Source organism: Miscanthus floridulus, chromosome 12, assembly GCF_019320115.1.
Source record: "Miscanthus floridulus cultivar M001 chromosome 12, ASM1932011v1, whole genome shotgun sequence".
NCBI lineage: Eukaryota > Viridiplantae > Streptophyta > Magnoliopsida > Poales > Poaceae > Miscanthus > Miscanthus floridulus.
In genome coordinates, this window is record NC_089591.1 from 78,143,109 (window position 1) to 78,163,048 (window position 19,940).

General features: G+C 46.0%; 2 protein-coding genes across 2 annotated transcripts; one reads left to right on the forward strand and one right to left on the reverse strand.

Annotated features, from left to right (window-relative positions):
* Positions 1 to 8,686: 8,686 nt before the first annotated feature.
* On the reverse strand, positions 8,687 to 9,621 carry LOC136496199 (uncharacterized). Its single transcript, XM_066491882.1, has 2 exons — positions 9,316 to 9,621; positions 8,687 to 9,232 (listed from the first exon to the last, which is right to left on the reverse strand). The coding sequence occupies exons 1-2, from the start codon at positions 9,619 to 9,621 to the stop codon at positions 8,687 to 8,689; spliced, it is 852 nt and encodes a 283-aa protein (XP_066347979.1).
* Positions 9,622 to 11,981: 2,360 nt separating this feature from the next.
* Positions 11,982 to 19,940, forward strand: LOC136497802 (NADPH--cytochrome P450 reductase 1). Its single transcript, XM_066493661.1, has 18 exons — positions 11,982 to 12,407; positions 12,507 to 12,566; positions 12,660 to 12,736; positions 13,596 to 13,653; positions 13,729 to 13,812; positions 13,906 to 13,942; positions 14,277 to 14,346; positions 15,475 to 15,669; positions 15,753 to 15,845; positions 17,429 to 17,660; positions 17,745 to 17,828; positions 17,910 to 18,061; positions 18,450 to 18,546; positions 18,661 to 18,810; positions 18,908 to 18,985; positions 19,079 to 19,201; positions 19,312 to 19,425; positions 19,513 to 19,940. Exons 1-18 carry the CDS (start codon positions 12,108 to 12,110, stop codon positions 19,591 to 19,593), a joined length of 2,085 nt encoding a protein of 694 aa, XP_066349758.1. The 5' UTR covers positions 11,982 to 12,107; the 3' UTR covers positions 19,594 to 19,940.

The following is a 19,940-nucleotide window of genomic DNA, read 5'->3' on the forward strand; positions in this document are numbered from 1 at the left end:
CATGATCAGCATCAGCTCAGCTGATGATCGAATGATGCTGTGCTACTAGCTAGGCGCGCGCGCTCCGTGTCAACTGTCAACTCATGATCCAAGTGTGCGCACGTACCGTGTCGGCTTCCAACCCCCACGAGTCAATCATGTCCTGTCTGCCTGGCTCATTCCTGACTGGCTGGAATTATTGGATGGATCGATCGGGCCTGATCCGTCGATGCAGTAGCAGTAGTCCATCGACTTTACTCTGATCCGGCCACTGATCGACGACTGACACACACTCTCGTCCGATCCGGCCGGCGACGGTTGGGATCTCCCTGTTAGACGGCAACGTCCCGTTGGGCGGCCGTTGGCGACTCGCGAGCAGTGGAGTGAACAGTGAAGCAGGTACCCGTAGCCATCGCGTCGTGAGAGTACAGCACGGCCGCCGCGCATCAATGGGAGAGGACGAGGACGATGGATCGAACGGAATGTTGCGTGTGTGCCCGCGTGACTGTCTTGCCCCTGGCCTCCACCGACCGGCTCCGATAGATCTATCACTGGTTCATTGTCACTGCTGACAACGTCGCCGCGAGGTTTACGTATACGCACGCACGCGCGCACCAGTAATGGAGCGAGCTGGATCCTGGATATCCGGTGTATCCCGGTAGAATTACTGTCACAAACACAGCTAGGTCGCCTTCCATTGCCCATTGCACGGCTGCACGCGGCCGACCGGCGTACGTGGCCGGGGAAAGGAACGTATCCATCGTCCACACCACACGCCGGCTCGGTGTCGCGTTTGGACTTGGAATTGGGGCTCGCGGACAACCGGAGATGTCATGCGGCGTGAGAGAGACGGGAGCGGATGGCCACTGGGCGTGCGCACGTCTGGATGATTGCGAGCAGAACCATGCCGGAATTCCATGGATCCGGGTGGTCCGGCCGTGTATGGTCTCCAGTCCCCGGCTGGCGCCAGGAACCAGGCCTGTAGGTCAACGCGGTGAAGTCACCTGCTGATCCAAACGCAGGAATCCGGTGCCAGTTCGGTGACGAGTTCAGAGAGTTCGCTCTCCATGTGCGTGCACACACATGCGCCAGGAAATACACGAGCAGCTTTCTTTTTCTACTGGTCGGTGCATCATCGATTCGTCATCTATATATCATGGTACTGGTGCCCATATCTACAAGTCAAAAGTTGTTTTTAGGATTGGACCCTTGTCTACATGCAACGATCAGAGTTCAGAGGGCACAGCATAAGGGGTTGTTGGTCTGCCATATGAGTCGACGGACCCGACAGCCCAGGTGCCATGCGGCCCACGCCAGTCAATTGGACTGCCGAGCCAGGGGCCCATGGGTCCTCTGTTTCCTTCTGTTTACAATTACAACCAAATTTTTCATCATCGCAAATTGATTGCTCAAAGTTCACATCCACTTTCGAAGTCACTGCTCCGACGACCGCCAGATTTTCTCGATAAGGTGAAAAGAAAGATGGGAGAATTGTCCTCATCAGAAAAAAAAAGCAGGGTCTGTCTGGGTCTTGCTCTGAAGAAACGATGCTCGCATAGAGCTAGCCAAGTCAGGGCCTGTTTGGATTGGAGGATTTTCAAAGGAAAATCGTAGGAACCAAGAAACGGAGGAAAGGAAACTGATTCGAGCGTTTGGAACAAAGGATTCGCTCAAACCCTTTCCTCTGGAATACTGTAGCCAGCAAGCAACTTCACAGGAAAGAAAAAATCCAATCCGATCCATTGTTTTGTTTTCCTTTGCGGAAGCCCGAGGCAGCGCGTGTGAGAAGAGGAGGAAAAAACGAGTTGTAGTCAGTACTCATATTTGCCTAAATCTTATGATTCCTATGTTATGAATTCATGCGTTCCAAACAGCCTAAAATTTATGTTCCTGTGTTTTGAAATCCCATAGTTTTTCACTTTTCATCATACCTTATTCCTGCGTTTTTTCCTATTCCTGCATTTTGGATTCCTTCGTTCCAAACAGGCCCTCAGTGGGTGTTTGGTTCCACGTGATATATCGGATGTTCGATAATTGATATTATAAGGTAGACTAATTAGAAAACTAATTACATAAATAAAGACTAATTCATGATACGAATCTATTAAGCCTATTTAGTCCATGATTACCAATCATAGATTCATTAGGCTTAATAAATTCGTCTCGCGAATTAGTCACAATTTATACAGTTAGTTCTATAATTACCTTATATTTAGTCCTTCTAATTGACATCAAACATTCGATGTGATAGCGACTAAACTTCAGTGAACGGAGCACCCCTCCGGGCTTGACCAACGCAGGCACATATCAATGGTGGCCTCAGCATTACACGTTAGGTTATAAACTTTGAGGCATACAATATCCCAACGCAGGCTATTTGTCCCGTTCGCTTCGCTGAAAAAACAAGCCAAAACACTGTTCCGGCTGATTTGTTGCGAGAGAAAAACACTGTTTTCACTGAAAAAATAAACTAAAAAGTATAAATTATAAGAGAAGCGAACAGAGCCAGAGCCAGGATAATGGTTCCCCTAGCCGAAGCGTCAGAGGCTACTCTCCTCGACCTCCCAACGCGCGCTTCAATAGCAGCCTCTTCTTTTTGTCAAAACAAGCTAAGGCCCTCCACAATGTTGTGCTTGAGTGGTGCCAAAAGAGGAGAGAGAGCATTTAGGCTTCACTTCACACGCTGTGGTAGGCGATGCCAATTTGAAGCGATGCCACGAAAACTGGGAGCGGAGAAAGTAGCTGCGCCGGTGCTCCAAACAATAAAAAACTAGTACTGTCCTGTTGATGTGAGACTGCGGCAAGTACTCTGCTGCTGCTGTGAGACTGCTGCTGCCACGAAAACTGGGAGCGGAGAAAGAATGCGTTACTTTTACACGCTGCAGCCAGAAAGTCAATAAAGCATCACTGTGGGTTGGCATGCATGAGCAGTATCAGGCACCGCTCACATTGTGGAGGGCCTAATACCTCTTCTGCAGGATGCTACAGAACTCTGCGAGACCACCATCAGAGGTGAGATGGATGTTCGCTGCCTACGTGGTGGTTGGGACAGCACGCCAGCTCATTGCGTTGGGGAAGCCCTCAGGAGATCGTTCTTGTGCATGTCCCTCGATGATCAGTGTGTAACTGTAAACTGCGTCAGAGTTCAGAAATGCAGACCCGTTTCGACTGGCCGAAAAAACGTTATAAGAGAAACCGTAGACCAGTACACTTTTACCTTTTTTTCACGTAGTAGAGACGTGATTGGGTTTAGTTGTTGCTCTGACCCTGACGTCGTCGCTGGTCAGGAACCAAAGAAGCGTACGCTTTGTCCAAAACAGGGCGGGCAGCTTTGTTCGAAGTCCTCAGAGTCAGCCAGTCAGGGCATGCTTCTGACTTTAGATGCAGCGGTGGCCGGCGGTGGAGCAGCATGTGCCAGTCATGTTTTGTTAGGACTCCTCTTTTGGAGATGAGGAGAAATGAAGAGGTTTACGTGCACGATCTATCGTCCCTTTTCTGCTCCTTAGATTAGAAGAGTCACGGCAAAGCCAAAGTGGAAGAAATCAAGAAGATCCGATACGTAATCAAGTACGTACCATCTCTATGTAAGAATAAAAACTATGCTTGATTACGTATGCTTTGGCCCTTGTTTACAACAAAACTTTACTAGTTTATATGCATATGTATTTTACCTCAATCCACGTACATTAAAATGGATCTAGGTAGATATATGTGCACGCGAACAAGTCCTTAATGTTTTCTTTTTTCAGAATCACTTGCTAGTGGCATTTCGGAAAGCTGCACGTTCCGGTTCAGAGATGCTCACATCTCTCTCCTGGTTGCACCCTTAGCCTTAGGGTAGCTTAGAGCAGCACCAACGCGGACCACTATAAGCTAGGGTTCCTGCAAAAAGTTATTCAGTCTATTCGTTGGTTGGTTTCTAGACTGATAAATTCGACTAGTGCTGATTTACTGTGAGAAGAAAACACTAGCAAAGAGGCTGATGGTGTCTTACAGGCTTTGAACAAGCGGGACAACTGTTGTCATAGCGCAATAAATAGGGTGCTACTTTACCTGGACACCCGACACAACAGGATCATTTTTTTCTCGAACGTGCACTGTAACACATATTTCATTAAAAGAAAGTAGAGAACATCCAACCAAACAACGGCAACGTCGACGTAAGGTAACCAAAGGTTGCCCCGTCTAGAAGCACAAACATAAAACCGAGCGACAAAAGAAAAACCAACGTCACAAGTGACCAATTACATGAACGAAGTGAGCGATGACAGGGTCGAATACCCGGCCCTCAACCACAAGTCGGCCTCCTGTCGGATCTCCAGACACAGCTCTCGAGCGTCCTTGGCTTCATTCGTGAACGTCCATGCGTTGCGTTTCTTCTAAAGCACCCAGTAGGTTAGCATGATTAGCGAATCGAAGCCCTTCTAAAAGGTCCTTGTTGGTTTTGGTAATTGAGTGACAACCTAGGTGGACTAATTGTGTTTATGTGAGATACACAGGTGATTAGTCCACAGGTACATGTGTGTGAGCAACATATGCCATGAAGGTGAAAATGGCTTGGAGATGTTGCAAAGCTCACACATGTGATGATGAAGGAGCTTAAATGCACATGAGACATGACATTGAGTCATGTGATCAAGGTGGAGAAGATCAAGACAAGACCTGGCTTGATGGACCGGTTGCAAACGTGAAGGGCAAGTCGAAGGCTTTGGAGTGATGGACCGCGTGTCGGTGAAGCTTGAGCAAGACTTGGCGCCGATGGACGATGGCAACGGTGAAGAGCAAGTAGAGTCAAGATCGATGAACCAATATGATCATGTGATGATATGGAGTGGATCATATCATTGTTGATCGTGTTGGTGCATGTGTTGCATCGACATTGGAGGAGATGGAATGGAATGCGCAAGGCAAAGGTATAACCTAGGGCATTCCATTTCACCGGTCATAGGTGTGTAGAGAAGTTTATGACCGGGTTTAGGATAGATGGCCGTACTATCAAGAGGGGCAAACTTGTTTGCATATCGGTCATCTAGTGCCACTCGAGTGATCTAACTTTGCATTGTCGCTAGGATCGAGTGGCGTGGCAAGTTGAGTAGCTAACATCCTTTGGGAAATGATTATGAAAATGCTAACACACATACACATGGTGGTGTACACTTGGTGGTGTTGGCACATTTACAAAGGAGGTGGTGTTTGCAGGGGTGAGATGGGTTTGGCGCTTTCGGGAAAATGGAATGCCTATTTTCTATTGCGCCGGATGCAAAATCTTGTGGTTGGCTCTTTGGAGCAAGGGTGAAGAAGTTAGAAGTGAAAACGAGTTGGTCGCGAAGATGCCGGCGTCGGTCAACTGACCGGACGCTGGATCTGAATGCACCGGACGCTGGAAGGCTACGTCCGGTCAGGCTGACGTACGGTGATGCAGTAGCTGAAGTGTGACCGGACGCTGGCTGCGTCTGATCACGTTTGACCGGACGCGTCCGGTCATGCTCGGGAGCTTACTGGAAATGACCGGACGCTAGGGGTTCAGCGTCCGGTCAGTTGAGTGCTGCTGCGTCCGGTCAGGTCAAGTGACCGTTGGAACCGGGACACGTAGTCGTCTGTGGGCGACCGGACGCTGAGGTCCAGCGTCCGGTCAACACGACCGGAGCGTCCGGTCGGCCCGACCGTTGCCCAGTGAAGGGGTAACGGCTAGTTTAGCCCTTGGGGCTATAAATAGAAGTGGCCTTCGGCCATGGCTGGTGTGGAGCACCTCAAGGGACTTAGTGTCCATGCTTGTGAGTGCTTGGGAGCCCTCCATCACACATATACTTGATAGTGATCATTTGATTGTGTGAGTGAGCGATTCTAGTGCGATTGCATTGTAAGGTTGCATCGAGTGGCACTAGGTGATCGAGTTGCAAGCCGGTGGTGCTTGTTACTCTTGGAGGTTGCCACCTCCTAGACGGCTTGGTGGTGGTCTCCGTCGAAGCGCGCAAGAAGCTTGTGCGGTGCTCCGGAGAAGTGCTTGTGAGGGGCATTGTGCTCGCCCCGCGGGAGCCGCGAAGAGCAACTCTAGTAAAGCGTGTCATTAAGCTACCCTCACTCAAGGGGTAGGTTCTTGCGGCGCCCGACGTGCGGGCTTAGCGGGTGATGCTAATTAGCCGCCGAACCACCAAGTGAGCGGTCGACACAACGGGGACTAGCGTGTTGGCAAACACGTGAACCTCGGAAGAAAAATCATCGTGTCAACTTTGTTCTTCCCGTTGATTTGCATCCTCATTACACAAGCTTGCAATTACTTTTATACATATTAAGCTTGTGTAGTTGCTCTTGTAATTAGATAGCTTGTATAGCTTGCTAATTACCTTCTTGCTTGTGTAGCATAGAAGTAGCTCCCTTGCGTGGCTAATTTGGTTTTAGTAACCTTGTTAGTCACATTGCTTAGTTTGTGTAACTAAGTATTTGCGCTCTCTAATTAGGCATTGGTTGCCTTGTTATTGAGCATTGCTAGTGAACTTAGTTAGCTTTGTGCTTTTGCTTACTAGCATGTGTAGGAGCTCCCTTGTTGCTTAAAGTACTAGTGGCATAGGTTTGTGTAACCTTGCTCCTAGAATTGTTTAGGAGAGCTCTAGCTAGCCCGGCACCTTTGTTGCATAATTGTTATCTTTGAAAGGTGCTAGTGAACATATATAGTGGGGTATAGTCTTGGCTAGACCGATAGTTTTAATTCCACATTTGTATCGGTTAGCCGACGCGATTAAATTTTAGAAAAAGACTATTCACCCCCCCTCTAGTCGCCATCTCGACCCTTCACCTTCCTGCTGCTTTGGTGCACCCTACGCCTAGCCCAGGCCCACCAGCGGAAGGTGTCGACGTCACCGTGAGCGGCCACGGCCGTGAGCCCAAGCTTGGACAGGAGGATTATCCAGACCTGACGGCTGAGGATACAACCCAGCAGGATATGATCCAGGGTTTTAGATGCTTGAAGACACATGATGCAATCGTCACTGTCCTGCAGCCCATGACGCATCCGACGATTCGCTGTCCAGCAACGACGATGCATAGCCAACCAGAAGAAGAACCTGACCTTGGGTGGTGCTCGCGTCCCCCAAATCAACTTAGCTCCGAAAGGCGAGGTCGATCCGATGAACATCGCACCATACGCCGACGCCGTGGAGTACTTGTGGTCAGCGGACCAACGCCAGATGATGGAGTCCGCAACCCCCGTCACCAGCTATACCTCGCGCACCCGCTCGTAGAGTTCCAGGCACTGGAGGAAGACCCGAACAGTTTGCGCCCCGGTAATGTCGGACACCCAGGCATGATCAGCCAACCCCGACGCCAGACCTCATCTTCGCCTGTGGGACTGAGGCAAACACTGCAGGCGCAATTTGTTGGACACAGCATCCATGGATCCATGAGTCTTGCCAGAACAGCGTTGAGGTCCCGTCCCCGACTACCATCATTGTTGCTGCACGAAAGAGGCACGCGTGGCTCTGTCGGTTGTTGTCGGCAGGTCGATCCAAGTTCTGTTGGGGTCGACCTTCCGCACCCACTCCTAGCGTAGTCTTAGTGCCATACCGAACCTGCGCAGGTCGATGACGCTGAGACCACCAAGCTCCTTTGGCCTACAAACCACGTCCCAGGCCATGCGACACCTGCCCGCGGCCACCGTTGCTGACCCAGACCATATGAACGAACGACACAGCTTATCGATGCGGTCGACCGCCCATGGCGACAGACACACGACAATGGAGAGGTGCACCGGGATGGCGGAGAGCGTCGCCTGTGTCAACGCCACCCTACCCGCAGTGTTCATGAGCTGGCCCTTCCATAGGGGAATACGCGCCGCGACGGTGTCAATGAGGAACTGTTCCTCAGTTCGGCGCAGCCTACGAGTAGAGATGGGGATGCCCAAGTATTTGCACAGAAAGGCTCCGATTGTGTAGGACAGCAAGTTTGCCACTAGCTGCAACTCCTCCAGTGCACAGGCAATCGGGTTGGCGACGCACTTGCCCAAGTTAGTGTACAAACCCGACGCATCGCCGAAGATCTGCAGTATGGTTTTGATGGCGACGATGTCGTTCAACCCTGGTTTAATGAACATGACGACGTCGTCCGCGTATAGTGACACCCTTGTGCGCACCGCGGTGCATCGGAGAGGTGAGAAGAAGGACTGGGACTCAGCCCACCGGATGAGTCCACCAAGCACCTCCATAGCTAGGACGAACAACATCGGTGACAGGGGGTCACCTTGCCGCAAGCCTCGGGCATGGCAGATGCGGTTGCCCGGTCTGCCGTTGAGGAGGACTCTGGTGCTCACTGATCCAAGGATGATGGACATCCCGTTCCTCCACCGCTGACTGAAGCCGAGCCGTTGTAGGACCTCTAAAAGGAAAGGCCAACAGATGAAATCGAATGCTTTGGCGATATCGATCTTCAGCAGGATGCAACTCTGCTTCTTCTGGTGCAAGGCCTTGCAGGTTAGTTGAACGGCTCTAAAAGTATCATGTATGGACCATCCCTAGATGAATGCGCTCTGACATGAATGCACCAGATCATGGAGCACAAGAGCTAGCCGACAGGCAAGGCATTTGGCAATAAGCTTCCCAAAGCTGTGCATTAGGCTGATCGGGCGGTAGTCACCGATCGCCTGTGCTGCATTCTTCTTTTTTAGGAGGACCATGAAGGCATCATTGATTAAATGGAAGTTGCGCCCGTCCAGCGACTAGAACGCGTTGAAAGCATTGAGGACGTCCTGTTTGATGATCGGCCAGGCAACTTTGTAGAACAGCCCGGTGAAGCCATCTGGCCCCGGAGCTTTGTCCGACGGCAACTCCTTGATGGTCGCCCAGATCTCGAACTCTGAGAAGCAGACGTCCAACATGGATAAGTCGTGCTGGGTGATACCCAGGCCGTCGAAGTTCACATTGCCCGATCGTTGGAATGGAGTGCTGAGCAGGGCGCTGTAGTGTTCATACAGTGCGTCCGCCATCTGCTCACTGAGGACAAGGTCGTTCCCCTGGACCGTGAGCGAGGCGATGTGGTTCTTTCGACTGCGGTGGCAAGCCTGAAGATGGAAGAACCTCGTGTTTGCGTCCCCCTCGGCAAGGAACATCAACCTGGAGTGCTGCCTGGCGATTGTTCTTAAGAGGGACGCAAGGCCAAGGCATTTGCATTTCATGTCCTTTCTCAACGCACACTCCTCAGTCGACAGTGGTCTACGGTCCTGCGCGCATTCCAAACGCAAGATGATCTTGCGCGCAATGGCAAGCTGCAGGCAGACGCTCCCGATATTGCGCATACTCCAACTTTTTAGCGCGCGAGCGACGTTCTTGAGTTTGAAGTCCATGATACGTATGCCGAGGCGACGACGTCGAGGAACCCTGGCAGCTTCGTCCAGAAGGACCGGAAGCGGAAGCGTTTGCGCGCCCAGGGAACGACATCCATGCGCAACAGTAACGGCGCGTGGTCGGAGCAGTCCGACGAGAGCGCACGCATGTGGTGGTTCGGGTACAATTCCAACCAACCCACTGAAGCGAAAGCGCGGTCAATGCGCTCGAGCGTTGGGCGCAGGCGCTCGTTAGTCCACGTGAACAGGCGCCCGTTTAGGTGTATCTCCTCGACCGCCACCGCACCAAGAAAACGGCCGAAGCGACGCATACACCGTCAATCCAGCCTGTCGTTGTTCTTATCCGCCGCGCGATAGATCATGTTGAAGTCCCCGCAAATGAGCCAGGGACCCAGGAGCGACAAGCGGAGAGCCGCGAGCTCGTTAAGAAAAGCCTGCTGGACATTAGCCTCCCGCGGCCCATAGATGACGGTGATCCACCAGACCAACCTTGAATCACAGGGACACCTGTGACGCCGACCAGGTCGTCCGTCCTCCAGCCGAGGAGCACTCCACGGGCGCTATTTATAGCAGGCAGGCAGGCATACTCAAACGATGTTCCACAACAGGATCACTCCACGGGCGCTATTTATAGCAGGCAGGCAGGCATACTCAAACGATGTTCCACAACAGGATCATGAGCTCTCTCTTTGTCTCACACGGTCACACATATTCTTCTCTCTCCTTGAACCTTTACTTTTTCTGACCAAGCTACGAGTGCTTCTGTAGGCTGCAGGCAACTCTGCTAGACTGCGAAATCACCATGCCAGGCTCTCTTTCCTCCACGCAGAAGTCTATGCGGTTCTGCGAGGTCAACGATCATTAGCCTGTTCCGGACGCCGTATCGTATCGTGGATTATTTACTGCTGGCTGGTTTGGTGTGAGAAAAAAATACTGTTTTCGACTGGAAATTTACGATCGTTTACGATCAAGCGAACAGGCTGGCAATTGGCGCTGGTCTTTAGCTCGAGAGAATGAGTTTATATTAATAGCAATATCTGGTTCCATGAAAGCTAATAAGTTATACTCCATAGTTTTATGCGATTGAGAGTCAAGAAATGTGTTGAGACAACTTTTGGAAAATGGCTACTTATATCATGCGTCGACGTAAAAATGGCATGCTATGGAATGAGGTTTGCTTCTCTGTAATATAATATTGCTTCTTGAGCACCACTGGGTATAGTCAGCTTTTGCTATCGCCCTGTTCATTTGGACTTGTTTGACTGATAAGTTATGGCTGAAAGTATTGTTGGCTGATTTGATTTGAGAGAGAAAAATATTATTTATTGACTGAAAAAGTATGGCTTATAAGTCAAACAAGCTCAAACGAACATGACGTATATAATCTTGGTTCCAATCGTGTATGACTGCGAGAGGGAGAGAACAATGCAATGTTTATTGATGGACTATACGGCACAATTTGTGAATGATAGGCCGTGAGTCGTTGCATCTGTGTCACTCTATTTCACCGTGTCACATCATTTTTACTTCAGCAAACGTTGGAATGTGATGTTTATTGCAGCCAGCTTAGGGTATGTTTAGTTGGGGAGACGAAAATTTTTGGGTATCATATTGAATATGTCGGAAGGATGTCGGGAGAGGTTTTTGATACTAATAAAAAAACAAATTACAAAACCCATCAGGAAACTGCGAGAAATCTAATGATACTAATTAATCGGCCATTAGCACATGTGGGTTACTGTAGCACTTAAGGCTTTTCATGGACTAATTAGGCTTAAAAGATTCGTCTCGCGATTTTGCCAAAAACTGTACAATTAATTTTTTTTTCGTCTACATTTAATACTCCATACATATGTCCAAACATACTTTTTTTACTGTAGGAGGCAAAATTTTTTGAAAACTAAACACGCCCTTACTATAGCCGAAGTACAAAACTCCTTCACAACTTGGTACCTTGTTTTTTAGTGGGTTGTAGATTACATGAAAATTCAGGGCCAGAACAATCGTGGCGTAAAAGCGTTAGCAAATAATATTAAATGATTGTGCTATCTCTGTTCTTAAAAAAAATGGAAGTACCGTTTCTCCGCGTCTCAAATATCCCAAGCTTATAACTAATAAATATATAATAAAAGCTACTTACAATACTGTAACACAGTAAGTATCAGTAAATTAATTATGAAATATATTTTTATAATACTATAGAAATCATTTGAAAATATAAATGTTGATATTTTTTATAAGTCTAGTTAAATTTAAATTTAGACTATATAGACAAACGGCATTTGATAAGGCAGTCCTGGACAGCTGCAGATGCTGGCCGCAGATCCCAGCCCAGAATCCAGAGTCCGGACAAAGCCAGTTTTCCTGATTGGAAAACCGCTGGCTGTTGACTGTTGAGTAGATCCCTGCTTGTATATGATCATGAACTATAAATTAATATAGTATTTTTCTCTAATACTGAATCAACGAACGATAAATAATTCAGAATTATTTACGACTCCAGATGCACACGCACACAACAAGCCTCAAAAGGGCCCGTCACGCCTTTCGCCTTCCCTTCCCGCGAGAGAAAAATTCCTTATACACGTTATATTTTTTCCGTTTTAAAAAAAGCAAGCGGAAAAGGCACTTTTACCCCTGCGGGCAGCTTGTCCGTCCGCAGTAGTAGTAGCGAAGCACTGGTTGTTGGTAGGTGCACGCACCCCACCCCCTCCCCCTCCTTCTGCCGTCCTCGATCTCGTCTCCTCCTCCTCCCCACCCAATCCCTCGCGGCGGGCGGGGGAGGAAGCGAGCGACGATGGCGGCGCTGGAGGCGGCGAGGTCGTGGGCGGGCTCCGTCATCCCGCCGGAGCTCGCCGCCGCCGCGGGGGGAGACCCGCTCGCCGCGCTGGCGGCCACCGCCGCGGCCCTCGTCGCGGGGCTGCTTATCCTCGCCGTCTGGTTCCGATCCGGTGGCGGGGCGCCGTCCAAGCCGGTCGCCACGCCGGTACGCCCGCCGCCGGTCAAGGTGGACGCCGACGCCGACGTGGACGACGGCCGGAAGCGCGTCACCATCTTCTTCGGCACGCAGACCGGCACTGCCGAGGGATTCGCCAAGGTCGCTGCCCGATCAGATCCACCGGGATGCTCGCCTGCGTTTAGTCTTGTTTGTTCCTCTGCCTGTTTGTTTGACTCAATGCGTTTATGTTCTCATCAGTCCATGGCGGAGGAGGCGAGGGCGCGGTACGAGAAGGCCGTGTTCAAAGTGGTGGATCTGGTAATTTTGCATGATCTATATGCGTACCTGTGTGTGTTCTAGGCTAGCTCGGGCCCCGTGCTGGAGCTTGAGAGATTTGTGGGACGTGTGCAGGATGACTATGCTCAGGAGGACGAGGAATACGAGGAGAAGCTGAAGAAGGAAACTGTGGTGCTGTTCTTCTTAGCAACGTGAGTTACCCTCTGTGTGCTGATTCGCCCATTAGTGAATTGCGCCCTTTGTCGCTTGCGCCTTATTCCATGACCCACCTGCCTTTTGTTGGAGCTCAACGCAAGCTGCATGGATTGGTGAATTGCGGCTTTTGTCGGTGAATTGCGGCTTTTGTCGCTTGCGCCTTGATTCCATTGTTGATAATTCACCTGTATTTTGTTGTCAAGCTCAAGCGAACTTTGCGGATGGCTAGCTTCCGCTGTTTGTCGCTTGCTGCTAAATTCCATAGTCGATAATCCAACTATCGTGGATTGGTGAATTGCTCTTTTTTTGTGTGCTCTAGTAGCTAGTTACACAATCCACCTGCCTTATTTTGTTAAGCTTAATTTCTGTGTAGATTGGCTAAGCACCTTTATTGGTCACTCCTTAATTAGGAATCCAGCTGCCTTGTGAAGTTCGAATGTCTAGTCCTTTTACTTGGTGTGCCTTCGAAAAAACTGTCTGAGGTAAAAAAAACTTATGTTTGTACACATAGCTTTAATCATCCACTGATGACATGAAAATTTAATGTAATTGTCCACTGATAACGCGTAGTTTAATGATACAGGCGTTCATTTTATCAGAATTGGAATTGCTTTGCTGTTTGTTCTGTGGAGAATTGGCTCCATTTATCTTGGCTGCGTTCTAATAGACAGCTTGATTTTATCATAGTACAACCTTATTTTCATTGATGATACAGTAACTAGCTTGGGTAAAATTTCCTTCCTTCTCCATGATTGATGAACAAGCAATATTGTTTGTTATGAATTACACAGTCTATCTCTTTTAGTTAAAATATTTCATCTGTATTTTGTGGCAAATTATATTCATGGTATGCAGATATGGGGACGGAGAGCCAACTGATAACGCAGCAAGATTCTACAAATGGTTTACTGAGGTTTGTGAAGTCTCCGTAGTTGGGATATGTTGACTTCTGTTACACTCCTGACCTCTTTTCAATGCCTGAAAACAGGGAAAAGAGAAGGAAGTTTGGCTGAAGGATCTTAAATATGGTATTTTTGGCCTTGGAAACAGGCAATATGAACATTTTAATAAGGTAAACACACAGAATTGCATGTTATTGTTATTTGGATGAAAGCTGGTTACTGTTGAGTGTTTTGGTTATTGATTATGCACATGGAAAATGCAGGTTGCAAAGGTGGTAGATGAGCTACTAGAAGAGCAGGGTAAGTAAATTACACTAGTTCCTATGGGAAAAGTTGAAACAAGTAGATAGCATTAAGGGACATTCTCAAATCTCAACATAGTTGATTTTTGTTTCAAGGTTAAAACTTTTAGGATTTTTTACCCATTATGGTGCTATGGTAATGATAGAAATCATCATACATTCTTTTCCCTTGTAGCGATCAAATTTATTTTCACATGAGGATCTGTTGTGCTAAATGCATGCATTTTTTCCCATTAGCTGCCATGGTATGTCCTTCATGATGTAGGGTTTCATGATTCATGATTATGGTATTTGATTTTGTTGTCATGGCTTCCAATTTCTTGTGTATCTAGGTGGGAAACGTCTTGTTCCTGTTGGCCTTGGAGATGATGATCAGTGCATTGAGGATGATTTCACTGCATGGTACAAAAGCTACAATGACGTATATAATCTGCTGTGCATTACTTTGCCGTGGTAGATATCTACCATGTGGATTGTAGATACAAAGTCGTGGTGGACTGGTGGGTAGTGCCCATCTAGCTTGTTGCCACAAAAACCAAATCCATGCTTGAGTTCTAATTTGGGGTGTTGATTGATTCTTTATGTTGACACAGAACAAAAGTATCATTGTGCTACCTTTTTTCCTATCTAGATTGGGGAAATAATGTCCTTACTATGTGTTGCGTATATTTGGTACATAAATCACTTCAACTTCCATTTTTTTCTCAATAATTTGTCTTCAGACTATAATCGTGCAAAATATCATATGTTTGTTGAGATAAGTATACTGATGATGCTTTAATGACTTCTGAAAAACTCAGATAGTCTAATTAGTTGCTTAGTAATGGATTTTTGAAACACCTTCCATTTTGCCATTTATGAACATATCAACCATTTGATGAAACTTTTTTTTAGAATCATAGCAGGAAAAAAAAGATTTGGCAAATGGTTATTAGACTAGAGAATACCAAAATAGCAGTGAGCATACCCATGTTTAATATATGTGAGCATTAAATAAACAGATGGTAATGTATTAGTTCTGACAATCTATGCAATTTGACACTATTTTAGCTTATATATTTTGATATATGCCTTAAAATTATAGCAGTGAGCATACCCATGTTTAATGCTGCAAAAGCGTTACATGACCATTTGAATATTTAATGCACCCAAGAAAGCATTTTGTCTGTGTTTTCTATACTGAAATAAAAATTTTGTAATTTATTATGTTTGTTATGTTCTATTATGTTAGAAATAATCAGCTGCTGCAGTACAGTAGCAGCCCCACCATGCCATATCCTGTCTGTCTAGTGACAGCAGTAGGCAGTAGTGGTAGTGTATGATTGTATGGCCTGGTAGTTGGTAGTAGTAAGTAATGACCTCATGTACACTGACTCTGATAGATGGAGTAGAAGCATGGGCGGATTCAAGGGTATTCCCGGGGAATACCCAACTTTTTTGGGACACCTTTAAGTATATATGTGTATTTGTAATGTTTTTGGTATTGCTGCTTGAGTGAGAATCATATATTCCTTATTGTTTTTTTTGTAGGAAAGAACTAGTGTGGCCAGAGTTAGATCAATTGCTCCGCGACGAGGATGACACAACTGGTGCATCGACTCCATATACTGCTGCTATTCCTGAATACAGAGTTGTTTTCATTGATAAATCTGACCTGTCATTCCAAGATAGATCATGGACACTAGCCAACGGTACTGGTGTGATTGATATTCAACACCCTTGCAGGTATTTGGACGCCAGAACAATTTGCTAACAACTTCCTTTTTGCCATTAAAAATTTTCTTTACAATAATATTATTAATTGCTAGGGCTAATGTTGCTGTTCGGAAGGAGCTGCACAAACCAGCTTCAGATCGCTCTTGTATCCATCTTGAGTTCGACATTTCTGGCACTGGTCTTGTGTAAGTTTCCTGATCTGCATATTCCTTTTCCTCTTATATTCCTTTATTTCAGTCTTGATCCTATCTATGTTCCACTGGTTCCCCTGTGAAAAGGATGCTCATTTTTTTTTCTTTGCTAGGGACATGCTACATTTCCATTGGGTATTATTCAATATATTCGTAGTATTAAAATCTTGTACTTATGTACATAGCTCAGGCTACTAATGGGGTGTTTGGTTTGATGAATGGAGTGATCCATCACCGAACTCATGATATTATTGTTTGGTTTGGGAATGGAATGGGTTGATCAATCACCACCTCATGGCTCATATGCACGTCATTGGGATTGAGTCCTCTCATCACATTTTATGGGACAAACTCATGATGAACCACTCTCCATGTAGGATGAGGTGATCCTTCTAACCAAACATCCCCTGAGTACAGGTCCTATGCCAGAATATTCATTATGACTTGTGAGCATGATTCAGGCTACTGCAGATAACCTAAATAATTTGCACTACAACACATCAGCAGAACCTCACTTGGTCCTTTAATATTTTTCACCAATAAACTAGGAAATCTTTCGGTTTCATGAATTGGGAACGACTCAGATGAATTTGTGGTACCACAGGAATGACATATTCCATGTATTGAGATTAGCGATAAGTCGAGATGCAAGTTCCACTTATTTTGGGTCATTGGGTCGATCCAGAACTTGCTAAAATGAACTAAAAGGTTGGGACGACACCTAATTAATTTAGGGGAAGAAATGAATTAATTTAGGCCTTAGGGTACCCACTTGCACCCTTGGAGATAAAAGGTTCCTAAACAGAGCATTTATTCGTGTTAATCTTGAATCTCTCATACGTAGGAATGACTTGGATCAAAGTGCAAAATATAGCATGAATAGCTTGTTACCATCCAACTTCTGCCTTATTTTTGTAACTGGATTAGGTGATATCGGCCAGCCAAGAATGGAATTAATGTACTTTCATGGTTTCTGGCATCATTTACACAATCAAGTAGCAAAGGAACATATTGGATTCTGGTAGATTGGCGATTGGTTTATGCGCCAAACTGTGGCATGATTAGGATGATGAGCTCTAATCATGTGAATAATGTTGTTATTCGGTACCATGGCAGTCAGGTTGATGTCAACATGACAAAAAGCAGATCCTATAATGTTTTCAGTTGGTTGACTAACTTATTCACTGGCTTATTAAATCATTTTATTTTCTTCTGTTTGATTGCATTGAGGTGACAGTTTAGTCACAATTGTTCCACAAAACTCAAGATGAAAGAAGCAGCCATGTACTTATTTGAATACAACAAGAAGAATGCCTTTTAGTCCTAGGCAAGTTGGGGTAGGTTGGAAATGAATTGCCCATGTACTTCTTTGATTACTGTTCAACAGGACAAAACTCAAAACCCAGTACTTGTGCTACATCAAACAGTTTATCTTTGTACCGATTGTTGCATAATGCTTTGTATTCTAAATTTATTATCAACATTGTCCAGAGAATTCTGTTCAAGGTGTGAGTACTAGGATCCCCCCTAATCTATAAAGACTACAACATATCTGACATTTTGAATTCTTGTTTCAGGTATGAAACCGGAGATCATGTTGGTGTATATGCAGAAAATTCTGTTGAGACTCTGGAGGAGGCTGAAAGGCTACTTGACCTTTCTCCAGATACATTCTTCTCCATCCATGCAGATGCAGAAGATGGATCTCCTCGTAAAGGAGGAGGTTCCTTGGCCCCACCTTTCCCATCTCCATGTACCTTGCGGACTGCGCTTCTACGATATGCTGATCTACTCAATCCACCGAAGAAGGTCCACATGATTTCTAAGAATTTTCCTTCTTTCTATTTTTCTTGTGATCATTTGACCAATCTTTGAATGATGTAATCATCTCAGGCTGCTTTGCTTGCTTTAGCTTCTCACGCATCTGATCCAGCTGAAGCTGAACGACTTAGATTCTTGGCTTCTCCCGCTGGAAAGGTTGTCATCCTTTCAGAATCTTTATATTATGCCATTTAAAGTGGATTTTTCTCCTTTGCTGACTAATAGAATTGTATGTAGGATGAGTATTCTCAATGGATAACTGCTAGTCAGAGGAGCCTTATTGAAGTTATGGCTGCATTCCCTTCAGCTAAGCCACCACTGGGAGTGTTTTTTGCAGCAATAGCTCCTCGTCTGCAACCGCGATACTACTCAATTTCATCATCTCCAAAGTAAGTATATATTTTTTAACTATCAGTGTTCATTTCCTCTGTTTGCAGCCTTTACCTACAAGTTTCAAACAGTACATCTGCAATATTTTCCTTTTTGGAGAGAGGGGGGGGGGGGGGGGGTTCATGTCACAAGAAGATGGTTAGGGGGAATGCCATGTGTGCCTTGCTAGAGCTAGTTTTCAAGTCTCTACCTTTGTTTGATTTCTTCCACCATGAAATTATTTAAATTTTAAACTTCAGGCACCAGTTAAGCTTAAGATGTTGTGAGTTTCCATATGTGATAATATTGGACTGTCTTGTTCATATTGGTGTGGCATATTATGCTTGAGGTGGTGGTATGTACCTTCCATTAGGGAGGCCTCTTGACAACTTATAAATGTCTCTGCAGGATGGCTCCCTCCAGAATTCATGTAACATGTGCATTAGTTTATGGCCCTTCACCAACAGGAAGGATCCACCAAGGAGTTTGTTCAACATGGATGAAGGTAGGCTCTTGAAAAAAATCCTTGTTTGGGCATTAAGCTCCTGGATTACCAGCAATAACGAAGTTTCCAACAGTCTGATTTATTATTTCTATGATTTGATCATATGCTTGGCAGAATACAATTCCTCTGGAATATAGCGAAGAATGCAGCTGGGCTCCCATCTTTGTGAGGCAGTCAAATTTCAAATTACCTGCTGACCCGTCCACTCCGATTATCATGATTGGTCCTGGGACAGGGCTGGCTCCTTTTAGAGGCTTCTTGCAGGTTTGTTTTGCCAAGAATCCAGTGGGTGTATATTTGCAAGTCTGCTTGAGAGTACCTAGACCCTAGTTTAACTTATCCTTCCACTCACTCTTGGCAGGAAAGGTTAGCACTGAAACAGTCTGGAGCAGAACTGGGCACTTCGATCCTTTTCTTTGGATGCAGGAACCGTAACATGGTAAGAATCGCCGGTTATGACACAATTCCTTGTGTTATTGTTGTGTTTCTCAGCAAATATTGATGGAATTCAATCTGAATTACCACCCTTCAGGACTACATATATGAAGATGAGTTGCAAACTTTCCTTGAGGAGGGGGCGCTTTCTGAGCTAATTGTCGCATTCTCTCGGGAAGGGCCAGTGAAAGAATATGTGCAGCATAAGATGGTGGAGAAGGTCAGATACAACATACACTCTTCCTTAATATACTGTTACTTCTCGAGCGTTTCAAATATTCAATGTCCACTGGAAGGTTTGCTCAACTAGATACTTCTTTTTGTTACCAGGCCACAGAAATTTGGAACATCATCTCACATGGTGGTTACTTGTATGTTTGCGGTGATGCCAAGGGAATGGCTAGAGATGTACACAGAATGCTTCATACAATAGTCCAAGAGCAGGTAGATAACAACCACAATTCATCGTCTAATAGATGGCTATAAACTTTACTATGTTGTTTGTAACGTCTCATTTGTGTTTCACTTCAGGGATCTTTGGATAGCTCCAAAACCGAGAGCTATGTAAAGAGCCTGCAGATGGAAGGCAGGTACCTCCGTGATGTATGGTGACACATCACCCCCAATCAGCCATAGCTGTAGCGTTTGGAAGTAAAGCTGGCTTTGCGTGTATATGCCAACCCAGTCGTCAGCTTTGGAAATGAAGCGTGCCATTGATTATATACTGAAATGAGTTGATCAGTGTAATTCTTTGACATCTAGCTATTTATTATTATATGAGATGGGAGGAACTGAGGGAGAATAAGTGCTGTTGTAGATTTGTAGAACTTAAAAAATTTGTGTATCCCTGACAAGTTTGTAGCCAAGGGGATACATCATACAGTTTGAGATGAGGACATTATGTATACTTAGTATTTTAGAAGGCCACTGAAAACAAATTTTGCATCTGTTTATTTAAA